The sequence below is a fragment of the Euprymna scolopes genome, chromosome 10, assembly GCF_053919585.1.
Source record: "Euprymna scolopes isolate OS-2025 chromosome 10, ASM5391958v1, whole genome shotgun sequence".
Taxonomy (NCBI): Eukaryota; Metazoa; Mollusca; class Cephalopoda; order Sepiida; family Sepiolidae; genus Euprymna; species Euprymna scolopes.
In genome coordinates this window covers 68,616,660-68,638,089 of record NC_136491.1, presented here as the reverse complement: position 1 = coordinate 68,638,089, position 21,430 = coordinate 68,616,660, and the positions used below count along the sequence as shown (strand labels likewise).

Below are 21,430 nucleotides of genomic sequence, written 5' to 3'. Positions count from 1 at the left end.
TTTTGTTACAGTACATACATTTTACATATTTTTCTTTATTTTTGTTTTTTAATGTAGGGGGAATTGTGGACACAGACATTCATGCGAAAAAGCATATGAATCAAGTAAATTTGACTTTAACGTTTTACAAAAAACTTATTTTATTGAATCAAAAAAAAACATGTGTAAGATATTTTTCATTGCAGTTAACAATGCCAAGATCTGCATGAATAAACAGTCTGTGCAGAAAATGCTTGATGTTGTCCAATATCTTCGACATCAACCATGTGTCACGAGTACCAAAAGTCGGTTTGTATTTCCATCTTTCATTTGAATAAAATGCAAATGTTTATTATAATAAAGATCTATTTCTACAACAAACAATGTTAAATTATAAAACATTTTCATTCAAAATGTAGTGGTGGTCGCAGGAACAGACAAACAAAAATAAATAGGAAAAGTAATAAAAATCTGACTCTGCATTTTTTTAGTGTAAATGAAATACATTTATTCATGGTTCTTCCAAAACAACACATTTCATTATATTTTTAAAGTCTTTTCGCACACACATGCTTTATTTTAAAAATCTCTGTCTCCTCGCCACCTCATGCTGGCCTGGCCAGCGCTGTCTCGCCTTCATTTTCACACATCCATATTGCGCAGCACACACTGTGCTTCTCTTCTCGACCACATACTGTATTTTTCTCTGCTTTTCTTGTGATGGGAGCTCGCTTACACTTGCTAATTTGCATACATGCTTTAACGGCTGCTGCTGCTAATACTTTCTCACATGCGCCAATATGCGCTCTGTTACAATAATGATCATCTTTTTATCTGTTTAAATGAATTCTAATTAATTAATTAGATGGCAAACATATTATTTCTTATTTTTATTTATTGTTAACATTTTCCATTTCCAGTTTAAAATTAGATTCAGCATTATTTTTTTAAAGTGCCATAAATAATAAATTATATTGATAAACACTTTTAATAAACAAGAAAATAAGTCATACATGAGGTTGCATACAGCCACCTGATACTGTAAGGATGAGCCAATAATTTATCTCAATATTGTATGACATATTCTCCAAGTTATGCAATCAAAATATTGATAACTTAAAAACTATTTTATCAGGTTGAAATTTTGCATAGTTGTTATTGTTATCAAAGAACATCAGTTATAATTCAATCAAACTTTCAAGCTTGATAGAACGTTAAAGATCATGAAAAAATACGAAACTTCATTTGCTTACGTATAGAACTAAAGTTATTGCTCAAAATGTGACTTTCATCTTTTGTTACTTTGACCTTTGACCAAGTTATCCCAAAATTAAACTGGTTCTAAATTAGACTACAAGTGATGTTTTGATCACGTTTGGTAACGATTTCTTAAGTGATGTGACCGTTCGGTTGCACACAAACATAGTGATAACAACTCTACTGAAAACCTCTGCTTTGGCAGAGATAGACATCTGTAACTAAAAGTGTATGAATTATGTAGTTGTTCATTTAGAAGAAAACATGGATTAAAATTGAGAAAACTTTTTCTATTTTAATCAATGTGTAAAATGCAGGTTGACTCTTGTATACAAACTTTTGATTTATTTTACTAGTCACTCAGCTGCCAATTTGACGCCCTGGAATAACAACTTTTGGCTTGAGTTCAACTACAGTGATATTGCGAATGCAGCCAACTTTTGTTCAGCTCATTTCTCAGCCATTTTATATACTGAAATCTGGTGGTATGCTAAACAGTAAGTTACTCTTCACCTTCTTTTATGAATATAAGAAAATGGATATTAATTAAAAGAATGAATGGCAAAATTAAATGTGGTCTTCAAAGCAGAATAGTCATACATACTGATGAGAAATTGATAGTTTCATTTTTCTTGAATGTATCTAGGATTTCATATAAATTTTTAGCAAGACCTGATGAGAAATGGTTTATCCAATATACAAATTGTTGCAATTGCTTAATAGCTCAGAACTGTGCAAACAACCATTCTAGTCAGAGTTGCAACTCTGACTAAGCATTCCAAAATTTCTTATCCTTATTCTGGTTCCTTATTTGAAAGTTTTCCAATATTTAGATTGTCTATTGATTGTTTGGAGATTAAAAAAATTGATTTTGACTCTTAGCATTCATATTCTGATTCTGATATATCTCTAACTTTGCACATATATATATATATATATATAAAATTTTGCTGTCTTAGATTTGATGTCATTTATATGATTATAAGAAGTGTACATTTTATTATCTTTTACTTTAATGTAGATCTGCTGAAGAAGAAAACACCCCTAACAGCAATCCCGATTCAAGAAGCCATTGTTTTTTAGACAGCTTAACCTTGTGCTCTATTTCTGACCCAAAAATGACTGTGCAAGAAATCCTTTTGAAAGCATACAGAGAGATTGGTAACCCAGATGGACCATATGGATGTGGAGCTGGTACGCTCTCTGATTCAACCTCAAGGTATACATATTTTAAATTAAGTTTTGAAAGTAGCTTTCTAATTCTAATTTATTATATTGGCAGGACAAGGAAATAATTTTGTATATTTCTCTTGTTAATATTCTCATGCTTAAAATACTCTTGTCATTATGTTCTTTGTTATGCTAAATTCTTTAAATTTATTAAAACATATTCAATTAAGGAAAAAATCTTTAGACTGACATGAAACTCAAACTCTGATATTGACATTACAAAAACTACTGCATTACTAATGTGTATTCTGCCTATTCCTTTTTTTTTTCAACCAATCATGTTTCTATTTGCATATGAACAGACAAACTCTAAAAACTAACTCCATTTTAAAGTTTCCCAATATTTAGATTGTCTCTTGATTCTTCCCATCACTAAAAAAACATTAAAATATTCAATTTTTTGTAACAGTTAAATGAAAAGTAATTCTGATTATTTTTGTCTCATGAATAAAAAAAATGTTTCATGAAAAATAATCTAATTTAAAAAGTAAAATCGTTTTTTTTTTATTATTGTAGATCTTTTCTTCCTACAAAATCAGTTTGTCTTTTGTGAATGATCATGTATGATCTGTTTGATGTGTATGTATAACTTATTAAAATTTTCCTAAAAATTAAATTTTATTTTCCAATAAAGGATCCAAACATATGAACATGAGAACCAATGGGGACGAGCTGCGGTGTCATATGACATAGCCCTTAGCCAACCAACACCAACCTTGCAGCATGGTGTGCTTAATGTAAGTATCTCTTATTACATTCATATTAGTTAAGGATTGTTTTAATGTTAATAATTTAATTATGTAAAATCATAAGTAAATTCTTACTATTTAAAATCAGCAATATTTGCTGTTTAAATTCAAATAGTTTAAATAATACTTGTGACTTGTTAGGTCAGTATTTTTTATATATGTATTATCTATTATAATATAAAACTCAAATCGTCTTGTTTGGGCGTTGAAACCATCCATCCGGTTTACAACTTCCAGTTTCAAAAATTTTGCGCATGTGTAAATAAAAAGAAAGCCATGAAAGCCTTCTTTTTTTATTCGGTAATTTACAGATTGTGTTCTTATTTTATTTATTTTTAAATAGATTTATGCATTTTATTTTTCTACACTCTTGATATAAACAAAATGAATATAAATAAATAAAACTAAAAATAATTTTTAAAAAATTAGTTTGCAACTGAATAAAATCACATAAGTGTTTTACTTTTTTTCATTTCAAATAATGAAATACACAAATAATCTATCAGTATTTTACAAATGGTTCTTTTTTGCATTTAATTTTTTCCTTACATTTCTGTATATTACTTTTTTAAGAATTCTGATATAAACAAAACAATATAAAACTGAAGATAATAAAAACCATGTATGTTTTTAGCGTCCCAAAATTTTAGAATGTTTATTTGGATTGTATTTTCATTTCAAGTGTAAATTGTTATAAACAAAAAACAAAACAAATATTTTTCTAATGTAAAAATACAAAAAAAAAAAAACTACTTGATCAATTTACATACAATGAGCACCCACTTCTTGGCTATGTAGCAGTAAACGAGACATGTAATCGTTAGCATTTTTTCAAGTTTGGTGGGGAAGGGAGCAAAAAGAGGGAACAGGGTGGAGGGATCATAAGTTCCAAGCATTTTAAAAATATGTAGAATGTAGGGACATTTTAAAACAAGGTGGGAGGGGCTTCTTGGAGGTTTTTTTTTTTTTTTTAAGATTTTTTTGAGAAAGGTAGTACCATTAAATATTAATCAATTAATAATTATTTCCTGATATTTTTAAGGCACACAAAAAAACTAGGGTGGATCTGTGCAGCACACTTTTCTTTTTTTTTTCTTTTCGGCACTTTTCAATTTTTTTCAATGGGTTACACCCCACTTATATAAAGGATTTTTCATTTAATTTAAGGGCAATGATGGTAAGATCTTTATTATCAAATGTATTCCATATTGTTTTCACTGATCGCCATGTTTGTTTTTGTGCATGCATTTTATTTTGGCGCATTTATACATAAATTCTGTATCCTTACTATTCCATAGCTAGCTATAACATATATTGACACAACGGGTCACTGATAGTCTAGTTAAATATAAAATTTCTGAACTTTGACATTGATCGATAATTATATTTTTACAATAAATATTTAGTCGAAGACTGATGATCTCATAATGGATAAATGGCAACTTTTGAAATAATAAAGCTCATTTTGTGACATCCATTTTCAAGTAAATATAATAATCATTCATTTTTTATCAACTCTCTCTTCCTGCACTTACCTGTAGATGACCTTGTACATTGGATCTCTCAGAAAACTGATCCCAGCAGGACTCTTCAACTTAATGAAGGTCAAACAAAGAGAATATCTCTTGGGTGATTCTGGTCAAAGATGTTTTCAGTTCTCTCTCTGCCACCCCCACCCCCTCTTCTCTTGGCCAAGCATCCAACAACTTCATGTGTGCCATTCACATGCACCAGATAAAATATGCTGCACATTTTTACAACCAGAGCCTTTCATGGTTCAGTACTTTTTTGGTCAAACTTTTTTTAAGTAAGAAAAGGCTAATTTCCACTAAATCACTAGAGCCATACTTTAATTTTTCATCGCTATTAGACTGAATTTTATTTCTCTTTCTTCCTCTCTTTCTTTCTCTCTCTCTCTCTCTCTTGCTTTATCTTTCTTTCTCTTTTCCTGTTTTTCTTTTTGTCTCTCTCCATCTTGCCTTTCCTTTCCTTCTCATGATAAGTCTCTTTGAAAACCAAAAAGGTTGATTTTGTCATAGACTACAAACGATTTGTGATAGAAGATGGGGAGGGTAGATGACTTGTCTGTCTCATTCCACTCATACACATGCGCACACGGGGAGGGGTTTCTTGATTTCAGCTTCTTTTACCTGCTCACATCCGTAATTATGAAGCATGCTAATATTTATTTTTTTGTCTGTCTCTGTAGGCTTTACATAAGTATGGCCTGAGCAATGTGTTGGAGTCATATTTAAGCAGTATGGAGAATACCAATGCCCTGTCCATTTCTTCAGATCTTCAAGAATTACGTTATGAAGCTGCATGGCAGGCCGGGCAGTGGAACTTAAATATTCCTTCACGGTGAGTTTCAATTTCATTAAGTGGGGATAGAGTTTGAAGTGAAGTCACAAGAAATGAACGATATGTATAGAAAATGATTTTAAAAAAAAGGCACAGGATAAATTTCAATTCAGATAAAGTTAAGAACTATTGGTGCTTTATTTTTTGGAATTGTTTTTTTTTTTGCTATTGTTTCTCCTGATATAATATGAATCATATGATTGGTATCATGTCAAGAGACATATAATTTATATTCTTGATAGGAACCATACACGTTAAGAATATAAACAATATTTGATATAAAATAATAAACAAGTTTTAATGAATTATCAGGACAGTTTAAGCATTAATGATATAGTGCAGCAGATTTTAAGTTGTCGTCTGGACAACATATATTTAAATGTAAAACATGTTGATCATACCATAGAAACTGCATAAGGAAATTGACTGTGTTTATGCCATTGTCTTTTTGTAATTTTATAAGTCAAAATGCTGTATGTTTTATGACTCTTATCTATATAGATGTTGGGGATTTTCATCAATGTATGTTATCACAGTTTTGTATCATCCTTTTTGTCTGCCAGAGAGTTTATATATTATTTTTATTTAAAGGTTCCATTTTGTCATCTATAGTTAGAGATATGGTGCCAGATCTCTCAGTGATTCATTTGCTTCCTATCTATCTGCATGTTTTATGGTAGCATAATAAAGGTTAGCATTAACCAGTTCGATGTCATGCACAAGGAGGCCATTTTGTAGTTTTAACAAACTGGAAAAGAAGTATTGATCCAGTGTTTAAAAGTTAGTAGAGATGTTCCAAAAGAAAAACATTATTTAAAGTTAAAAAATTGTTTGTGATATAGAATAGGTATTTGATGATATGCAAGTCATCAGAAAATATATGTTCTTACTGTCAGTCATCCATGTTATTATTTTTTTAATGGTAATGGTTTTATGAATTATACCATTGTACCTCTCAACCTGTCCATTGGCAACAATTCTTAACAAATTTGCGTTAGTAGGCACAAGTAATTCTTGTAATGGTCAAACCCTTTCTGATTATTCCATAAGGTAATATGAAGAATATTGTTTTTGTCTCATTTAAATTTAATCCACACATTCTTCTATATATATATATATATATATATATATATATAGTCGTAAACTTCAACTTATCTGGAGCAATTGTCACCCTACTCAGTATTATTTTTTCAATTTTTAAACTTTTGTATGAGAGTTAGCATAGAAAAACAGTTTTGTTGGCTTTGATGTTTTTCTGTGTATTTTTTCTAAACTGTAGGCTTGATTAATACAATAATATTTGAAGAAGATTAAATTAGTTTATTAATTTTTTTATGATATAAACAGCACTTGATATAATAAACAAACTTTAATGAATCAAGAACTCTTAATATAATATAATATTCTGCTTGTTTCTTCCTTAATTAGTCCATATGTTACATTTTTAAAAAGGCCAAATACAATTTTGAAATTCTAAATTGCTTCAAAAGAGGCCAAATTTGTAAAATTTGGCTTTAAATGGGCCAACCTGGCAACCCTAGATAAAATATGAGGGTAATCTCTCTTTGATTTAGCCTCGTTTACGAATATCATTATAATAATATATGATCATTGTCATAAAAGTGTGAGAAAGGAACTCACAGTAATTTCGGTGTGCAATGGTTCTTCACCAAAGAAAGAAGTCACTGATATATTACATAAAAAAAGGGAACATTCAAAACAGGGCAAAAAAAACAATGTCAACCAAGAGGTGCTAGACTGAAGGAGTAAATTAAAGATTATTTCTTACAATGTGTTTTTATTATTTGTATTGAACAAACAATAATACTTTCTGAATATTTATTATTACTTATTAAATTATCTCATTTGGGTCAGTTCTATATTTAAAATACAATGGATACTATTTTTATAAAAATGTTTATAAACTCAAATTTGCTATGTGTTATTGTTTTTCTGTCAAAAATGAAGTTTTTGTGCTATCCAGAAAAATATTAGCTTTATCAAGACGATTTTGTTCATTAAATATATTTCTCATTCCACGAAATTTCCACAGGTCCTGCTAATATATATTATTCTAGTAAGTTCAGAGTTACATTCCAGACATCATATATTTAAATGTAAAACACATTGATGATACTATAAAAACTGGATATGAAAAATGGCTGTGTTCATCTATATAATCTTATTTTAAATATTGTTAAGATGATCTCTATTATCAAATATTACTTTTTACTGTTTTCCAATTGTTCGATAATTCTTTTTTTTTTTCAGTGTGAATGATCATTGTAAATATCACCAGTCTTTATATGCTGCAATGGCCAGCCTCTCTCGCAATCAAACTCACCTGTCCATTGAAGCGGCCCATGCAGCAAAGTAAGTGCTTTTTTATCCTTCAGATTTTATTTTTCTTTAAAATACAATCTAGTTTATCAAAATTAGTTTTTAAATCTCTTTTACTCATTACCAATGATTTAAAAAATGCTTTTGATAAAATAGACCACTATAACTTTTAAAATTGGCCTCCAAGTTTAATTTGTTTTCCTGTATTTGATAGAATTTTTATACTAAAGATATTAAGAAATTTAGCATCTTTATGAATAAGTATTAAATGCCATTTAAATAAATGGTTGTAATTGAAAAAAAACGTTTAATTTTCTTCTTCTTCTTCTTCGTCTTCTTCTTCTTATTATTATTTTTTTTTCTTTCCTCTTCTTTTTATTATTATTAAAAATAAACATATAAAGTTATCTTATTTAATTTTCAAATCGAGACTCATTTTCTTTTGTAATAGTATGTTCTCACTCTCAGAGTTGTCTATTTTGTCCGGTCAGACCAATTTTGTGTGGGAGGTATTTCCACCAAACCTTTTCCCACATTTTTTAAACAGTCAGTGTTCAATGTCAAGTTGAGAAACATCATGTTCCTGTCTTGTCAATTAACAGCACTTTGGCTAGGCAAGATGAAAAATTCAAACTCATCCTTCTAGTACATAGTATATCTACCAACTTTTAATATTGTCTACATAGCTCTTTCCCAACCATGTCTGTTGTGTTAATGAAACTGTATGAATAAAACTTATTGGAATTGTAGAAGTTTCTTCTTATAACCAAACCATTTTTCAAAGGCAGACGATGGATATCTATGCAGCAACCCTTTCCTCATACTATTCACAACTCTTGTTCATTTTCCTACAAATAGGACATTTCTACAACTTTTAAGCTGACAAATCAAACTTTTCTTTTGACAAATTTTTATTTGTTATTGTTGGACCATGTTATTTACAATATAATAATGTACTTTGCTACAAATTGTTTAAAATAGCCAGATGACTATATGAAACATTTTAAAATCAAAATAAGCAAAGAGAATAACTTGTATTTTAAATTAAAAGTTGTTTACTTTACAACTGAAATTTTAATTTATTTTTTATATAAGTTTTTAAATGTGCGATTGAATAAAAATTAAAAATTGACTTAACTGCATTCTGGGTAAGGCTGATATGTACAACTAGTCATCAGCTGTAATAATATGTATATATTGTGTATCTTTTTATATTTAGTTCAGGTTTCTAACCTTGATTTCATGAATATTAAAATACATGTAAATGTTTTAAATTTTAATGTTAACAAATGATACTAACTGTTGTATTCTAGATATTTTTTTTAATTCACAAAAAATCTTCTAATTATTCAGAAAAATATGAGGATTCTTTTAAGTTTCCAATCACAATTTTCAAAGTAAAATGTACTTTTTCTTTTTCACTTACCACCATGAGACATTTCTAAATTATAGTTAAGTAACAATATTTCGTAAAAATAATCTGAGATTTATATTGCATCATAAAATAGAACTTTTACATGTGTTATTTGTACTGTTCTCATCTTGGATGTTATTCTCATATTTTGGTTGATGTAACCTCCAACCTTATTCAGGTGCATCTTGTGAAACTCAAGAATTTGTACAGAATTTTGAGAATTAAATAAAAGGTTGTGTTCAAAATTTTGTGCAAATTCTTAAGTTCGACATAAACACTTCAACAAGATGCACTTAAAGAAAGAAATTACAATGGTCAAAAATTTGTGAGAATAATAGTCAAGACCAGTTGTTTGAATAATTATAAATAAAAATTATCGATCCTCATCTTTTAAAAATTCTGAAACAAAACTGTTACATATTTAGTCTTAAAAAATGGAAAGATTAAATAAGCTATTATTCTTATGCAATTGTATAAATGTGATAAACCAAAGAGAAAATATTCACTTGAATTTTTTCATTTCTTTTTAAATTCAAAATGAAAAGAAATTGTAACAACAAATGTCAACAACTTGAATGTATAAATGTTGGATATTACTAACAAATGTAAGAAATATACAAACTTAAGAACACAGATTTTTTATTTCTAAGTATTAATTTTTTAAATATTGGCCACCAAAATTCACTCAGAAAAGAATCTATATTTTCACTTACTTAATGTTACTTAAAGTCATTTAATAATACATAGTACAAGATAAATACTGTTTAATTATTTGTGTTAATATAAAATCTAAAAGAAACGTTCTGAAAAAAATTTTCTCTGTGATAAAAAAGTTATTTAATGTGTTAAAAGGCTGTCTTTGAACAGAAACAAAAAGAAATCAAGATACAGTTAACAAAATAAATTATTCTTTATTCTATAAATAGTCACACGTTATGAAATAGCTTCAAATAATAAATGTTTCACATCATAGCCTGCAAAGAAATTTTATTGTAGTAATCACTTGTAATCACAATCAATTAATTCTTAAATTAATCCTTTTGTTGTTTTTTTTTTCAAATTTTTTTTCTTAATGCTGTATCTCATTCTATAGTGAGTAAAAACTGTTTTTCAATGAAAAATTGAACAGTACTTCAATCAATTCAAACCAGCTTGACATTCTTTACTTACAAATTTTATTATTAAAAGTACTCAATATACAGATATATTAGTACTTTAATTAAAGCTTGGTAAAGATGTAAAGATTAGTGAATGTTTCTTTGGTTTTCTCATTGTCAATGTCATTTTTGAAAGGGATTGCTTGAGATTTTTTTTAAATGATACTGTTTAAAAGTTTAACATAGATTTATTATTGTTTACAACAAGACCAGAGAGTATCCTATATCTTTACATTGCAACAATTCACTCATGCATGTAGTATAGTTGCCACATGTGAGCTGGTGCATCTATCACTAGTCTTTCGCTCTTAGATAGAGTCTAAAAAAATCTCAAATGTAATAGGTTTTGCATTATTGACTAAGCTCTAGCCTCTGTCTCATCATCACAATATTGCGTCTCTGTGTTCATTTTACAAATACTTTAATAAAATATTCTCTGATGAACTCATAGCACCTGTGCCCTCTCAACGTACATACTCTTGACTAATCTGACAAGCAGCAAAATCCCACCTCATCACTGTTGAGTTCCGTAGATGCCGGAAAGCTTTCTATTCTAATAGTTTCTTTAGAATTCACTCCCTGATTCCTGCTTCCTTGACTGTATTAACCTACAGAAGTTTAAATGTATTGTGAACAGACATCTTGCTGCTCAACTCCCCACAGTCTCCTGTTCTATTAGACATGATCCCAAATAGTAGCAATATGCCTTATTTGGGGTGAAAAGAGTAAAGTAAATAAATAAAATAATATTGAGGGCAAATATTTTAATTAGTAGACTTTACTAAAAGTGATTTTTGTAAAATCTATTAATTAAAATATATACATTATAGACTTTACTTTTTTTTATACTGTTTTTTGTTTTTATTTTAAAATAGATGAGTAGAAGAAATGAAAACCATAATCGATTATTTTCTTCTTTTTATCTTTTTTTCTTCAGGTTAGGTGTGATGCAAAGCCTTCGAGTAAACAGCTTAGAGAGTTGCAGTCCATTGTACCAGGCTCTCAGTCAACTGACATGCCTCTCTCAACTTTCTCTTATTTTGCAGCCAGACAGGTAAGCATTTGGCATACATAGCTTAGATATGACATTTTTACAAATTCATATAGTTGGAATTCAGTTTTTGTATTCATTTAAAAGATTGTGTTTCTGAAATCTGATTTATTTGTAAAACTGAATTTGTATTCTACAAGAACAGTTCCTTATGAATGAATTCACAAATAGTGCTTAGCTTTATTTGATCATTATTGATAATGATCAAAATAATTTACTTTATAGCTGAAGGATTTCAAGTACAGTTAAGCAGTATGACGATTTTTGGTATTGGTTTCATTTTTTTTTTTTTTTTTTTTTTTTTTTTTTCATATCTTAAATGTCCGGTTTGTTTTTTTATTTTACTATTTTTTCTTTCTAAGGAAGCCATCCATTCTCTTATATAATGATGTTTAGTTATTATTTTTTATATTACTTAATTATGCCATTGTTATGATAGAAAGTTGGTTTATTTGTAACTCAGTCATTCTTTTATAATTCATTTATTTGATTTTAGCGGTTTTCATGCTCTACTTTCGTTGGAATTATGGCAGCATACACATGACAATGATGATAACACTATAAAAATCCAGAATTGGCTCATTTGTCCCTGGGCCTAATATCAGCAACAGAACGTTGGGGAAGAGAATTCTCCAGTTCAAGACACTGAGTACAGAGATAAGAAACAAAACAAACAAGCAAGGAATAATGCGAAAGCAACTTATGATTTGAAAACAAATATTTTTTTACATCAAATGAAGAAGTATACAAAGAACAAGTAAAAACAAAAAAGAAAAACAGATGAAATATTTAACTGTAGTTATGTTGTGATAAGCAAAGTTTACAGTGAATCATATCATATGAGAGAAAATGTAACTTAGAAAATGTTGATTGGTGACACACACGATAATCCAAAATTTCAAAAATTAGTGAAACATAATATTTCTTTAGTAAGAGAGTTCTATCCAGTATGGTCGCAGCCGAGATTGAACTCACTACGTGAGTTTGCAGTGTAATTCAAATCTTGTCGGTAGCTGAATACTTGATGCTTTGCCAGGGCTATCAAGGGTACTTTTTATCGTGACGCCATCACTAGATGAGATGCTTACCACAACTTAAGAGTGTCCCATCTACCCTTAAGAGAAGGATAGACTGCGCCAGTTTCTCAACCTGGTATTTTACCTTGCGGTACATACAGCACCAAATCGTCACCCATCTCGTATTGGCATTGCTTAACTTCAATGATCTGGTGAGAACCGGTGTGTCAATGTGATTGCGCCATATAAGAGAGTTAATACAAGTAAAAACATAAATTCAGCAGGTACCAAGCACAAGGGTGTGGGGTTTGAATTATGAATCCAGAGTTGGTACTATACAATCCTCATACCAAGTAGCAAAAGAATAATTTCCATAGAAGAATAAAAATGTCACTGAGAGAAATCGGCTTCTGATAATCTGATGGCATTCATTTTCACAGTTTTAAAATTCAATTGTTCTCAGGAACAATAAGGTTTCCAAAATACAATTCGGATCCATATCAAATAGAAATCACATTTGAGAGCGACATTTCTTCCTACGCTTACCTAAATGCAAGACTCTTTCTCTTTGTCTTCACATTTTTCTCTTTTCCTTTTCTTTTTCATCAGTCCTAACAGATGTGATTGTAAGAAGATTCTGATGAAATCTCTTTCCTCTGGTTTTTGTTTTATATATAGTGGTCATGTGACCGATTGCATAGGAAATTAATGTAGGTGTTTTGGCAGAGGAATCAAACTGTTTATGACAAGTGACAAGTACTCTTAATCAAGGTTATGACATTTGTCGTCTTGGAGTGGAGAGAAGGCGGAGAAGGCTGGTTATAGGAAATGTCACAGGTCGTTTTCTTTCCAGTCTGATTAAAAATGAAAAGAATACAATATGGCAACATAATCTTTGCTCATTTGATGTACAATTAATAAAATTTTCAGCTTATAAAATCCTAATTTCTCTACTCATTATACATCAAACAGTTAATTCCTTAAAGCAGTTACCATGATGACAGATTTTATGCAAGATTTATAGAGAATAAATCTTTAAATCTTCATTCTGTTTTAATTCTTTACTCCTTCCACCCTCCCCTCCCACTTCATATTTGGGTGTGTTTTGGGAGAGAGGTTATACTTAGACAATTTACTTCAATCTTTCTCTAAACAGATTTTGTTTCATTCAAGATTTTTGTTTCTTCATCATGTATTACCATTTTCAAGACTAATAATGCCGATAAGTTATAAAATGCTTCATTAATTGTAAATTGAAAGAATTCAAAAAGAAAAAACATGAGTAAAATTAATTGTTTGACACATTTGAGAAAATATTTTGTTTTCAGAGATGATTTCAAAGCAATTCTGGAAAAATGGAATTTGCAGTTGCAACTTTGGGATGCTGACTTTGAGTATGTGGAACCCATTCAGAAACTGCAATGTTTGTTGTTGTCAGAACGTGTAAAAGTTTTGGACCAGCATCACAATTCTGTATTACTTGGTTTGTGCACACAGTATAAACAATTGATCAAAGCTGCTAGAAAAGCTAGCAAGTATGAGGTATATATCTTTGATAAATGTATTTTTATTGTTACCATATTGTAGTCAATACTTAGTTTCAATCTTAAGTTGATTTTCATTAATTAGTGCTAATGCTTTTCTTATTATATTTTATAAATTATTACATGAGAAAAATTTTTTTAAAAAATATTAGTGATTCAATTAATTATAAATATTGCATGTAAAGCAAATTTTAATAAAGATTAGGTAAAAAAAATGGGCATTTATTTAGAATTACACTTAGTTAATAATAAAAATACATAAAAATCTTTATGATGTATGTACTCATCATGGAACAAAGATGTCATATTCCAAAAATTTTATGAGGAAGCAAGAGGAGGCCAGGAACGGCCATATGGTTTTAAATTTTGCCAAAATTCAAACGTGAGAACAATTCAATTTGACTACAGAGATTTTGTTTGTATTCAAAATAATTAAAACTTATTAATCACTAAATTGATCAAAGCTGCTAGAAAAGCTAGCAAGTATGAGGTATATATCTTTGCTAAATGTATTTTTATTGTTACCATATTGTAGTCAATACTTAGTTTCAATCTTAAGTTGATTTTCATTAATTAGTGCTAATGCTTTTCTTATTATATTTTATAAATTATTACATGAGAAAAAATTTTTTAAAAAATATTAGTGATTCAATTAATTATAAATATTGCATGTAAAGCAAATTTTAATAAAGATTAGGTAAAAAAAATGGGCATTTATTTAGAATTACACTTAGTTAATAATAAAAATACATAAAAATCTTTATGATGTATGTACTCATCATGGAACAAAGATGTCATATTCCAAAAATTTTATGAGGAAGCAAGAGGAGGCCAGGAACGGCCATATGGTTTTAAATTTTGCCAAAATTCAAACGTGAGAACAATTCAATTTGACTACAGAGATTTTGTTTGTATTCAAAATAATTAAAACTTATTAATCACTAAATTTTGGAAATTTTGATTTTCTTAATAAAAAAAAACAAACTATTTGATCAATTACATGATTTTTGGAATATGGCATCTTTGTTCCATGATCGGTATGTATATCATAAAAGTTTTTTAGTATTTTTGTTTTTTTAATCAAGTGTAATTCCAAACAAGCACCAAAATATGTTATATATAAACACTAAAAGAATGCATGTCTAAAGATGATTAAAATAAATTCCCCAAACAGAACAGTTTTGTACCACTTTTATGAATATTAAATTGAGATATAATGTTACTAAATTGGATGTCTAGAATCCTTATTCTAATTTTAATCAAAATCGTTACATGATTTTTTAATTATCTAAAATTTAAGGCTTAAGTTTACACTAAATAAAAATACAGGAAGTCTTAATTAGTGTTTAATGCCTATGGATCAAATTTAATACAAATCTATTACCCTCTCCTCCTCTACAGATCCTTTAAAATACTCCAAAGAAACTGAAAGTTGAGGAATATTTATTGATTGATGTTTAATACTCATTTGTCAACTTTCACAAAAATTGGAGGCATTTTAAATTTACACAAAAGGCTTCCACCACCTCTTTACCCCATTTGCTAAAAACTAAACATAACTCACATTACCCACCTTATGTTTTGCAACTCTTTCAAAATTCATAATGATCTGTTAATTAGTTTAGAACTGAATCCTATACATAGAAATATATAACCATAATATGTATGTAGAGATATAATGTGTTTCTAGATTAAACCTGATTTATTTTTCTACATTTAAGAAATTTAAAAAATTATCCTTTGTAAAACATTAAAGTATGTAAATGTTAATATTTTGGACCTTTATGAAAAAATGTGCCTAATAAAAAACAATTGTTTGAACATGAAACTTTATGAAAACTGAGCCTTTTTCATTTTGTACTCATTTCTATGTACTTTGATGACACTTCATGCATATGTGGCCTTTATATGAAATGCTGTTTGAACTGCAAAGAGAATTTCTCTTTTTTTCTTGTTTATATCTAGTCTTCAATGTACACCCACTTGTCATGTTATCGTTAAGTAAAAGTGAATTTGTTTCAATTAACATCCACTTTTGTCAAAACTAGATCATCTCTGATTCTTCTCTAGATAAGTTGAACAGGTGATTAGTCTACAGTTAATACTAAGTCACAGACATTATGAATACCAAACTGATGATCGTTGAATGTATTTCTAGTGAATTCCATGCCATGCTGCCTCACATCTTCAAAAAAGAGATCTGGACGCTATTCAGAAAACTATATCGCGTTGCTGTGTTCTGTTGTCAAATATTTTGGAAAAGGTGGTTGTTGAGGAAGGCCATACATGTGCCAACAAAACTCAGAAGCAGTTGTCTAAGAACTTCCATGGTTCTACCAGTTCCAGCATCTACCCCGCTCCTCTATTAGCCTGATTACAACCCCACTGAGACTAAGAAAGACACCAACCATACTGCCCACAATATTAATAACAACCTGATTGCCAGGATCAAATATGTTCTCAAAAGATACAGAAGGCTGCATACTCCATGTTCAACGTCTGTGATAGAGGTTCAAAGCAGCTTCTTCGATTGAGCTATATTCTGCAAAACTTCCTCTCAGAAATGCATTTTGAATTTTGAGAATCTACCAAAGTCAAGATATGATGTTTTTTACTTGAGTAAATGTGAAATTGCCTACTATTTTATTCAACTGGATGATTTGAGGTTAAAGAGTAGATATTTAGTGCTCTTCTTTTTCTTATGCGCTAATCCTGAGCTATGACAAGGTACACAATGGTGGATTTTTATGCTAACAAGCCTGATCTGAGTGAAGACTGCTATTACAAAGATCTTTGTGTAGGGTGTCTATCCATCTCACCATCAGATTTCTTCTCACTCGCTCCCTGACGACTTCTAATGCAAAGACAAATTTTGCAAACGTGCTGCTGTTGGCCATCAGCATGTTTAAACACTCTGAGCCACCATTCCCTCATCTTTCCTTCAATCAGTATGATGACATAGCACCTTCAGATATCCTCATTGCAGACATGGTCAAGAAATGTAATTACAAACATCCAGCGGAGCATATTAGTTTTCATAGCAACAAATCTCTGTTCCACCTTCCTCGTTGTCAGTAAGGACTAAGAATTGTACAAAGCAACGGGTCTCATAACAATCCGCTAGATCTTCAACTTTAGATGGTCACTGATCTTTTGGTCACAGAGGATGCTGGTGGTGGTGGACCATTTAAGTCATGCTGCATTGATGCACACGGCAACTTTGTCAAAGATGTTGCAAACATTGCTGAGTGTTCATACAAGACTCTTCTATGAATTATTTATTTAGTGCTTATTATTCCAAAATTATTTGAAAATTTTTAAAACATTTTGAGCCTGCTCTCAGCTTGCTAAGGAAGTAGAACATCCGATGAAACATTTTGATGTTCTGTATATAGGTTTTTTAAATTTGGGAGTTGAAAAACATATTCGGAATAATAGTACAGCAACAAAGTAAATGTTTGCATGAAGTTGTAAATTTAAATCTAATGTTTATATTTTGTCAAGTGTTTAATTATTTATTTATATTGAATACATCATGTTCTTTTCTTGTTTTCAGGTTGCCGAGCGATCTTTGTATTTATTAAAGAGGCTTAATGATGAGTACAAAATGGATGAATCTATATCACTGCAGATAGATATGGAAGAATCCCTGTTATTTTGGGAACAAGGGGAGCACACTGTGGCCAAACATCTCATGAAAACACTTATCAAACAACTAGAAATGGTGAAGCTATTTTATTCTCATATTTGATTTTTCCTGTGAACCATTTCAGTGGTTTTTAATGCATTTAAGATATTTATTCTGAAATTAACTTTTATTTCACTGATTGTATATAGTCATGAAGATATGAGTGTACATCAGCTTTTAAAAATGCCAGGAAAAAATTACGTTTTGCTAGCGTTCACACTTTCATATAAAATAATGTCTGTCAGTAAAAATTAAAAAGAAAAAAAAAGAAAACATCTCAAACAAAACATGAAAAATAAGAAAAAAAAGGACTATCAATCAGTATAGAAACAAAAAAGGGAAAGACACTGTCTCATTATGGAAATAGAGTGAAAGGTTTCTTTCCAAATTAATTTTGTATGATAGAGAGGTTGGAGATCATAGTTGCTATTTGCTTTCTCTCTTTTTCCTAAACACTGAAAATGGTTTTGCATGACAGTTTTTTTACTTGTTAAATTTTGTATGACTGGATGGATATATATTTAGTACAATTTTTTATTAATGCAAATTTAATTAAAATACAAGTGACGCTTTTCCTGTTAGTGCACCAGCAATCTGATGTTATGTTCCAGTGTAAATAGGAATGACTCATGCAAGTTGAAAATGCTTGTAATTAGAGCAAGTTGCTCGTTACACTGGAAATTGCTGGTGCCACCAACTGGAAAGATTGGATCAAAAAAAGAACATACAGAAGTTTTCACTTCTGTTTAATTCACCTTGTATCACTCTATTAATATATATATACAAATAAATACACATTGGTCTTTATTACTGAGTGACAGATGATTTTCATTTTTGTATATATTTTTAAAACACAGTCAAAAAGAAACTTAGAAAAGTTTCCAAGATGTCAATGTGTATAATTTTTAGCTGCAATATTGTTCATAGACAATCTTATAATAATTTATAGTTCATAAGAAAATCTTATAATTTATAGTTCATAAGAAAATCTTATAATTTATAGTTCATAAGAAAATCTTATAATTTATAGTTCATAAGAAAATCTTATAATTTATTTTTCATAAGAAAATCTTATAATAATTTATAGTTCATAAGAAAATCTTTTAATAATTTATTGTTCATAAGAAAATCTTATAATAATTTATAGTTCATAAGAAAATCTTATAATAATTTATTGTTCATAAGAAAATCTTTTAATAATTTATTGTTCATAAGAAAATCTTATAATAATTTATAGTTCATAAGAAAATCTTTTAATAATTTATAACTCATAAGAAAATCTTTTAATAATTTATAGTTCATAAGAGAATCTTTTAATAATTTATAGTTCATAAGAAAATCTTTTAATAATTTATTGTTCATAAGAAAATCTTTTAATAATTTATTGTTCATAAGAAAATCTTTTAATAATTTATTGTTCATAAGAAAATCTTTTAATAATTTATAGTTCATAAGAAAATCTTTTAATAATTTATAGTTCATAAGAAAATCTTTTAATAATTTATAGTTCATAAGAAAATCTTTTAATAATTTATAGTTCATAAGAAAATCTTTTAATAATTTATAGTTCATAAGAAAATCTTTTAATAATTTATAGTTCATAAGAAAATCTTTTAATAATTTATAGTTCATAAGAAAATCTTTTAATAATTTATTGTTCATAAGAAAATCTTTTAATAATTTATTGTTCATAAGAAAATCTTTTAATAATTTATAGTTCATAAGAAAATCTTTTCACATGTATTAAACAAGAAGAGAAAATAATGTCAAACCCTTTTAAATATGAAAATATGAAATCTTTGCTTTCAAACTTAAAATTGACCCCAATTTTTTCTTCATCAGTTATTTTTTTTAATTATTTTTTTATAGAAATATTCAAATGGGGAGAGCGATAACATTGCAGGCCTGTATTCTATGACTTTGAATACGTACGGCAATTGGTTGGCTGAAACACGTTCTGAAAACCCACGAATTATCATTGAATCCTATTTGGAAAAGGTAAAAAAAATATATATTTTTCATCTGATTTTGGTTTATGTACAACACATTAAGAATGCTTGGTTCTCTTACTTGCAAATTTTAAAATTTAATTATCCAGCAACAAGTGTTTTGTCGTTTGCGATTCATTAGCGAGATACAAAACCAGGACCCCAAAGTCTGAAGCTCTGCCACTGAGTTAACTTGTACTACTGCTGTAATGTATCATGTTTCTTTTAGATGTCATTTATATATATATATATATATATATATATATATATATATATATATATATATATTTACTAGAAAGTAGTCCAGCATTACCCTGTCATAAAATATGCTTAAATATATTTTAATTTATGCAGATTTCGTATTTATTATTAAAGAGCCAATTCTCTATTGATTATTATATTGTACCTAATTTATAGCAATGATTTAAAAACAAAATAAATGTATATTTGTACATGCGTAGAAGATACATGTTTATTTACTGGCTAAAATCCGAATCGAATTTGTTCCACAGAGCTGAATCCCCTATATATCGTTTCAAGTTTGTAGATCAAAAATTGACAGAGTAGCTTGTTAGAGACTGTTCTGCACACGCACACACACACACACACACACACACACACACACACAGTCACTTTTATATATATATATATATATATATACTAGCACGCTGCCTGGCATTGCTCGGTCGTAAAATATGCTTCAATATGATATTTTAATTTATGCAGATTACATATTTATTATATAAAATAAATAAAATAGAGCCAATTCTCTATTGATGATTATATTGTACCCAATATATAGTAGTGATTAAAAAATTTTAAAAATAAATATATATTATTTGAATATAATCAGCTAGAATCAAAACCAAAGCATATAGCTTTCAAGTATTATTCGTAACTATCTAAGTTAAATCCATAGTGATATCAAAACTTGAAAAATTAATTTAAATGTATAAATGTATATTTAATCAAATTATGTCTGCCAAGTTCTAATTTTGACCACTTGGCAGCTAGTTTTACCAGTTAAAAATCAAATTGAATTTGTTCCAAAGGATATATGATGAAAATTATAGAAATATTATTCCATACATATATATATAATTTTTTCATTAACAACAAAGGTTTACATTATCACTTTATAGTGTATTACTAAAGCTTTTAATTAATTTTAATCTTATATAAACTTTAGTTGATGAAGGGAGAAAATTTCCACATAGTCATCAAAAAGTTTTATTGGCATACAATTGCTTCTGTCTTTTTCAAATGCATACTCTTGATATACAAAATTTTCAAAAATATTGATAATTTTTCTTAAACAGGATTTCATTAATGCCTTCAGGTTCAATCATCTGGCTAGAAAACTACAGTACAATTTAATATTAATTTATTTTTATTTCTGTTGATTTTCATATATATATATATTTTGTATTTGACAATCATATTATTCCAAGGAAGGATTATTTGAAAGAAAATGTTTGTTTACCCTTAATTTATCTAAATGTCTAAATTGTCCATAACATATGTGTTTAAATTATCAGTGTTTTCATAATTTATCATTAAACATTAATATGAACAAATGTAAAAATTTGTATAAATAGGTGATAAGCATGTTTACGATTTTTATTCATATGTGATATTTTGTTTGCGTTAAAAGCT

At 28.6% G+C, this 21,430-nt stretch overlaps 1 protein-coding gene across 1 annotated transcript in view; it reads left to right on the top strand.

The window, feature by feature from the left end:
• The window catches only part of LOC145286064 (serine-protein kinase ATM-like), a 153,619-nt gene that overhangs the window by 86,146 nt on the left and 46,043 nt on the right, over positions 1-21,430 (top strand). Inside the window, exons 37-46 of the mRNA XM_080134737.1 lie at positions 186-288; positions 1,593-1,733; positions 2,258-2,455; positions 3,101-3,203; positions 5,425-5,576; positions 7,848-7,949; positions 11,425-11,541; positions 13,883-14,096; positions 17,655-17,822; positions 19,656-19,784. Of these exons, the coding sequence (XP_079990863.1) occupies positions 186-288; positions 1,593-1,733; positions 2,258-2,455; positions 3,101-3,203; positions 5,425-5,576; positions 7,848-7,949; positions 11,425-11,541; positions 13,883-14,096; positions 17,655-17,822; positions 19,656-19,784 (1,427 nt within the window). The remainder of the gene's footprint in view (positions 1-185; positions 289-1,592; positions 1,734-2,257; positions 2,456-3,100; positions 3,204-5,424; positions 5,577-7,847; positions 7,950-11,424; positions 11,542-13,882; positions 14,097-17,654; positions 17,823-19,655; positions 19,785-21,430) is intronic.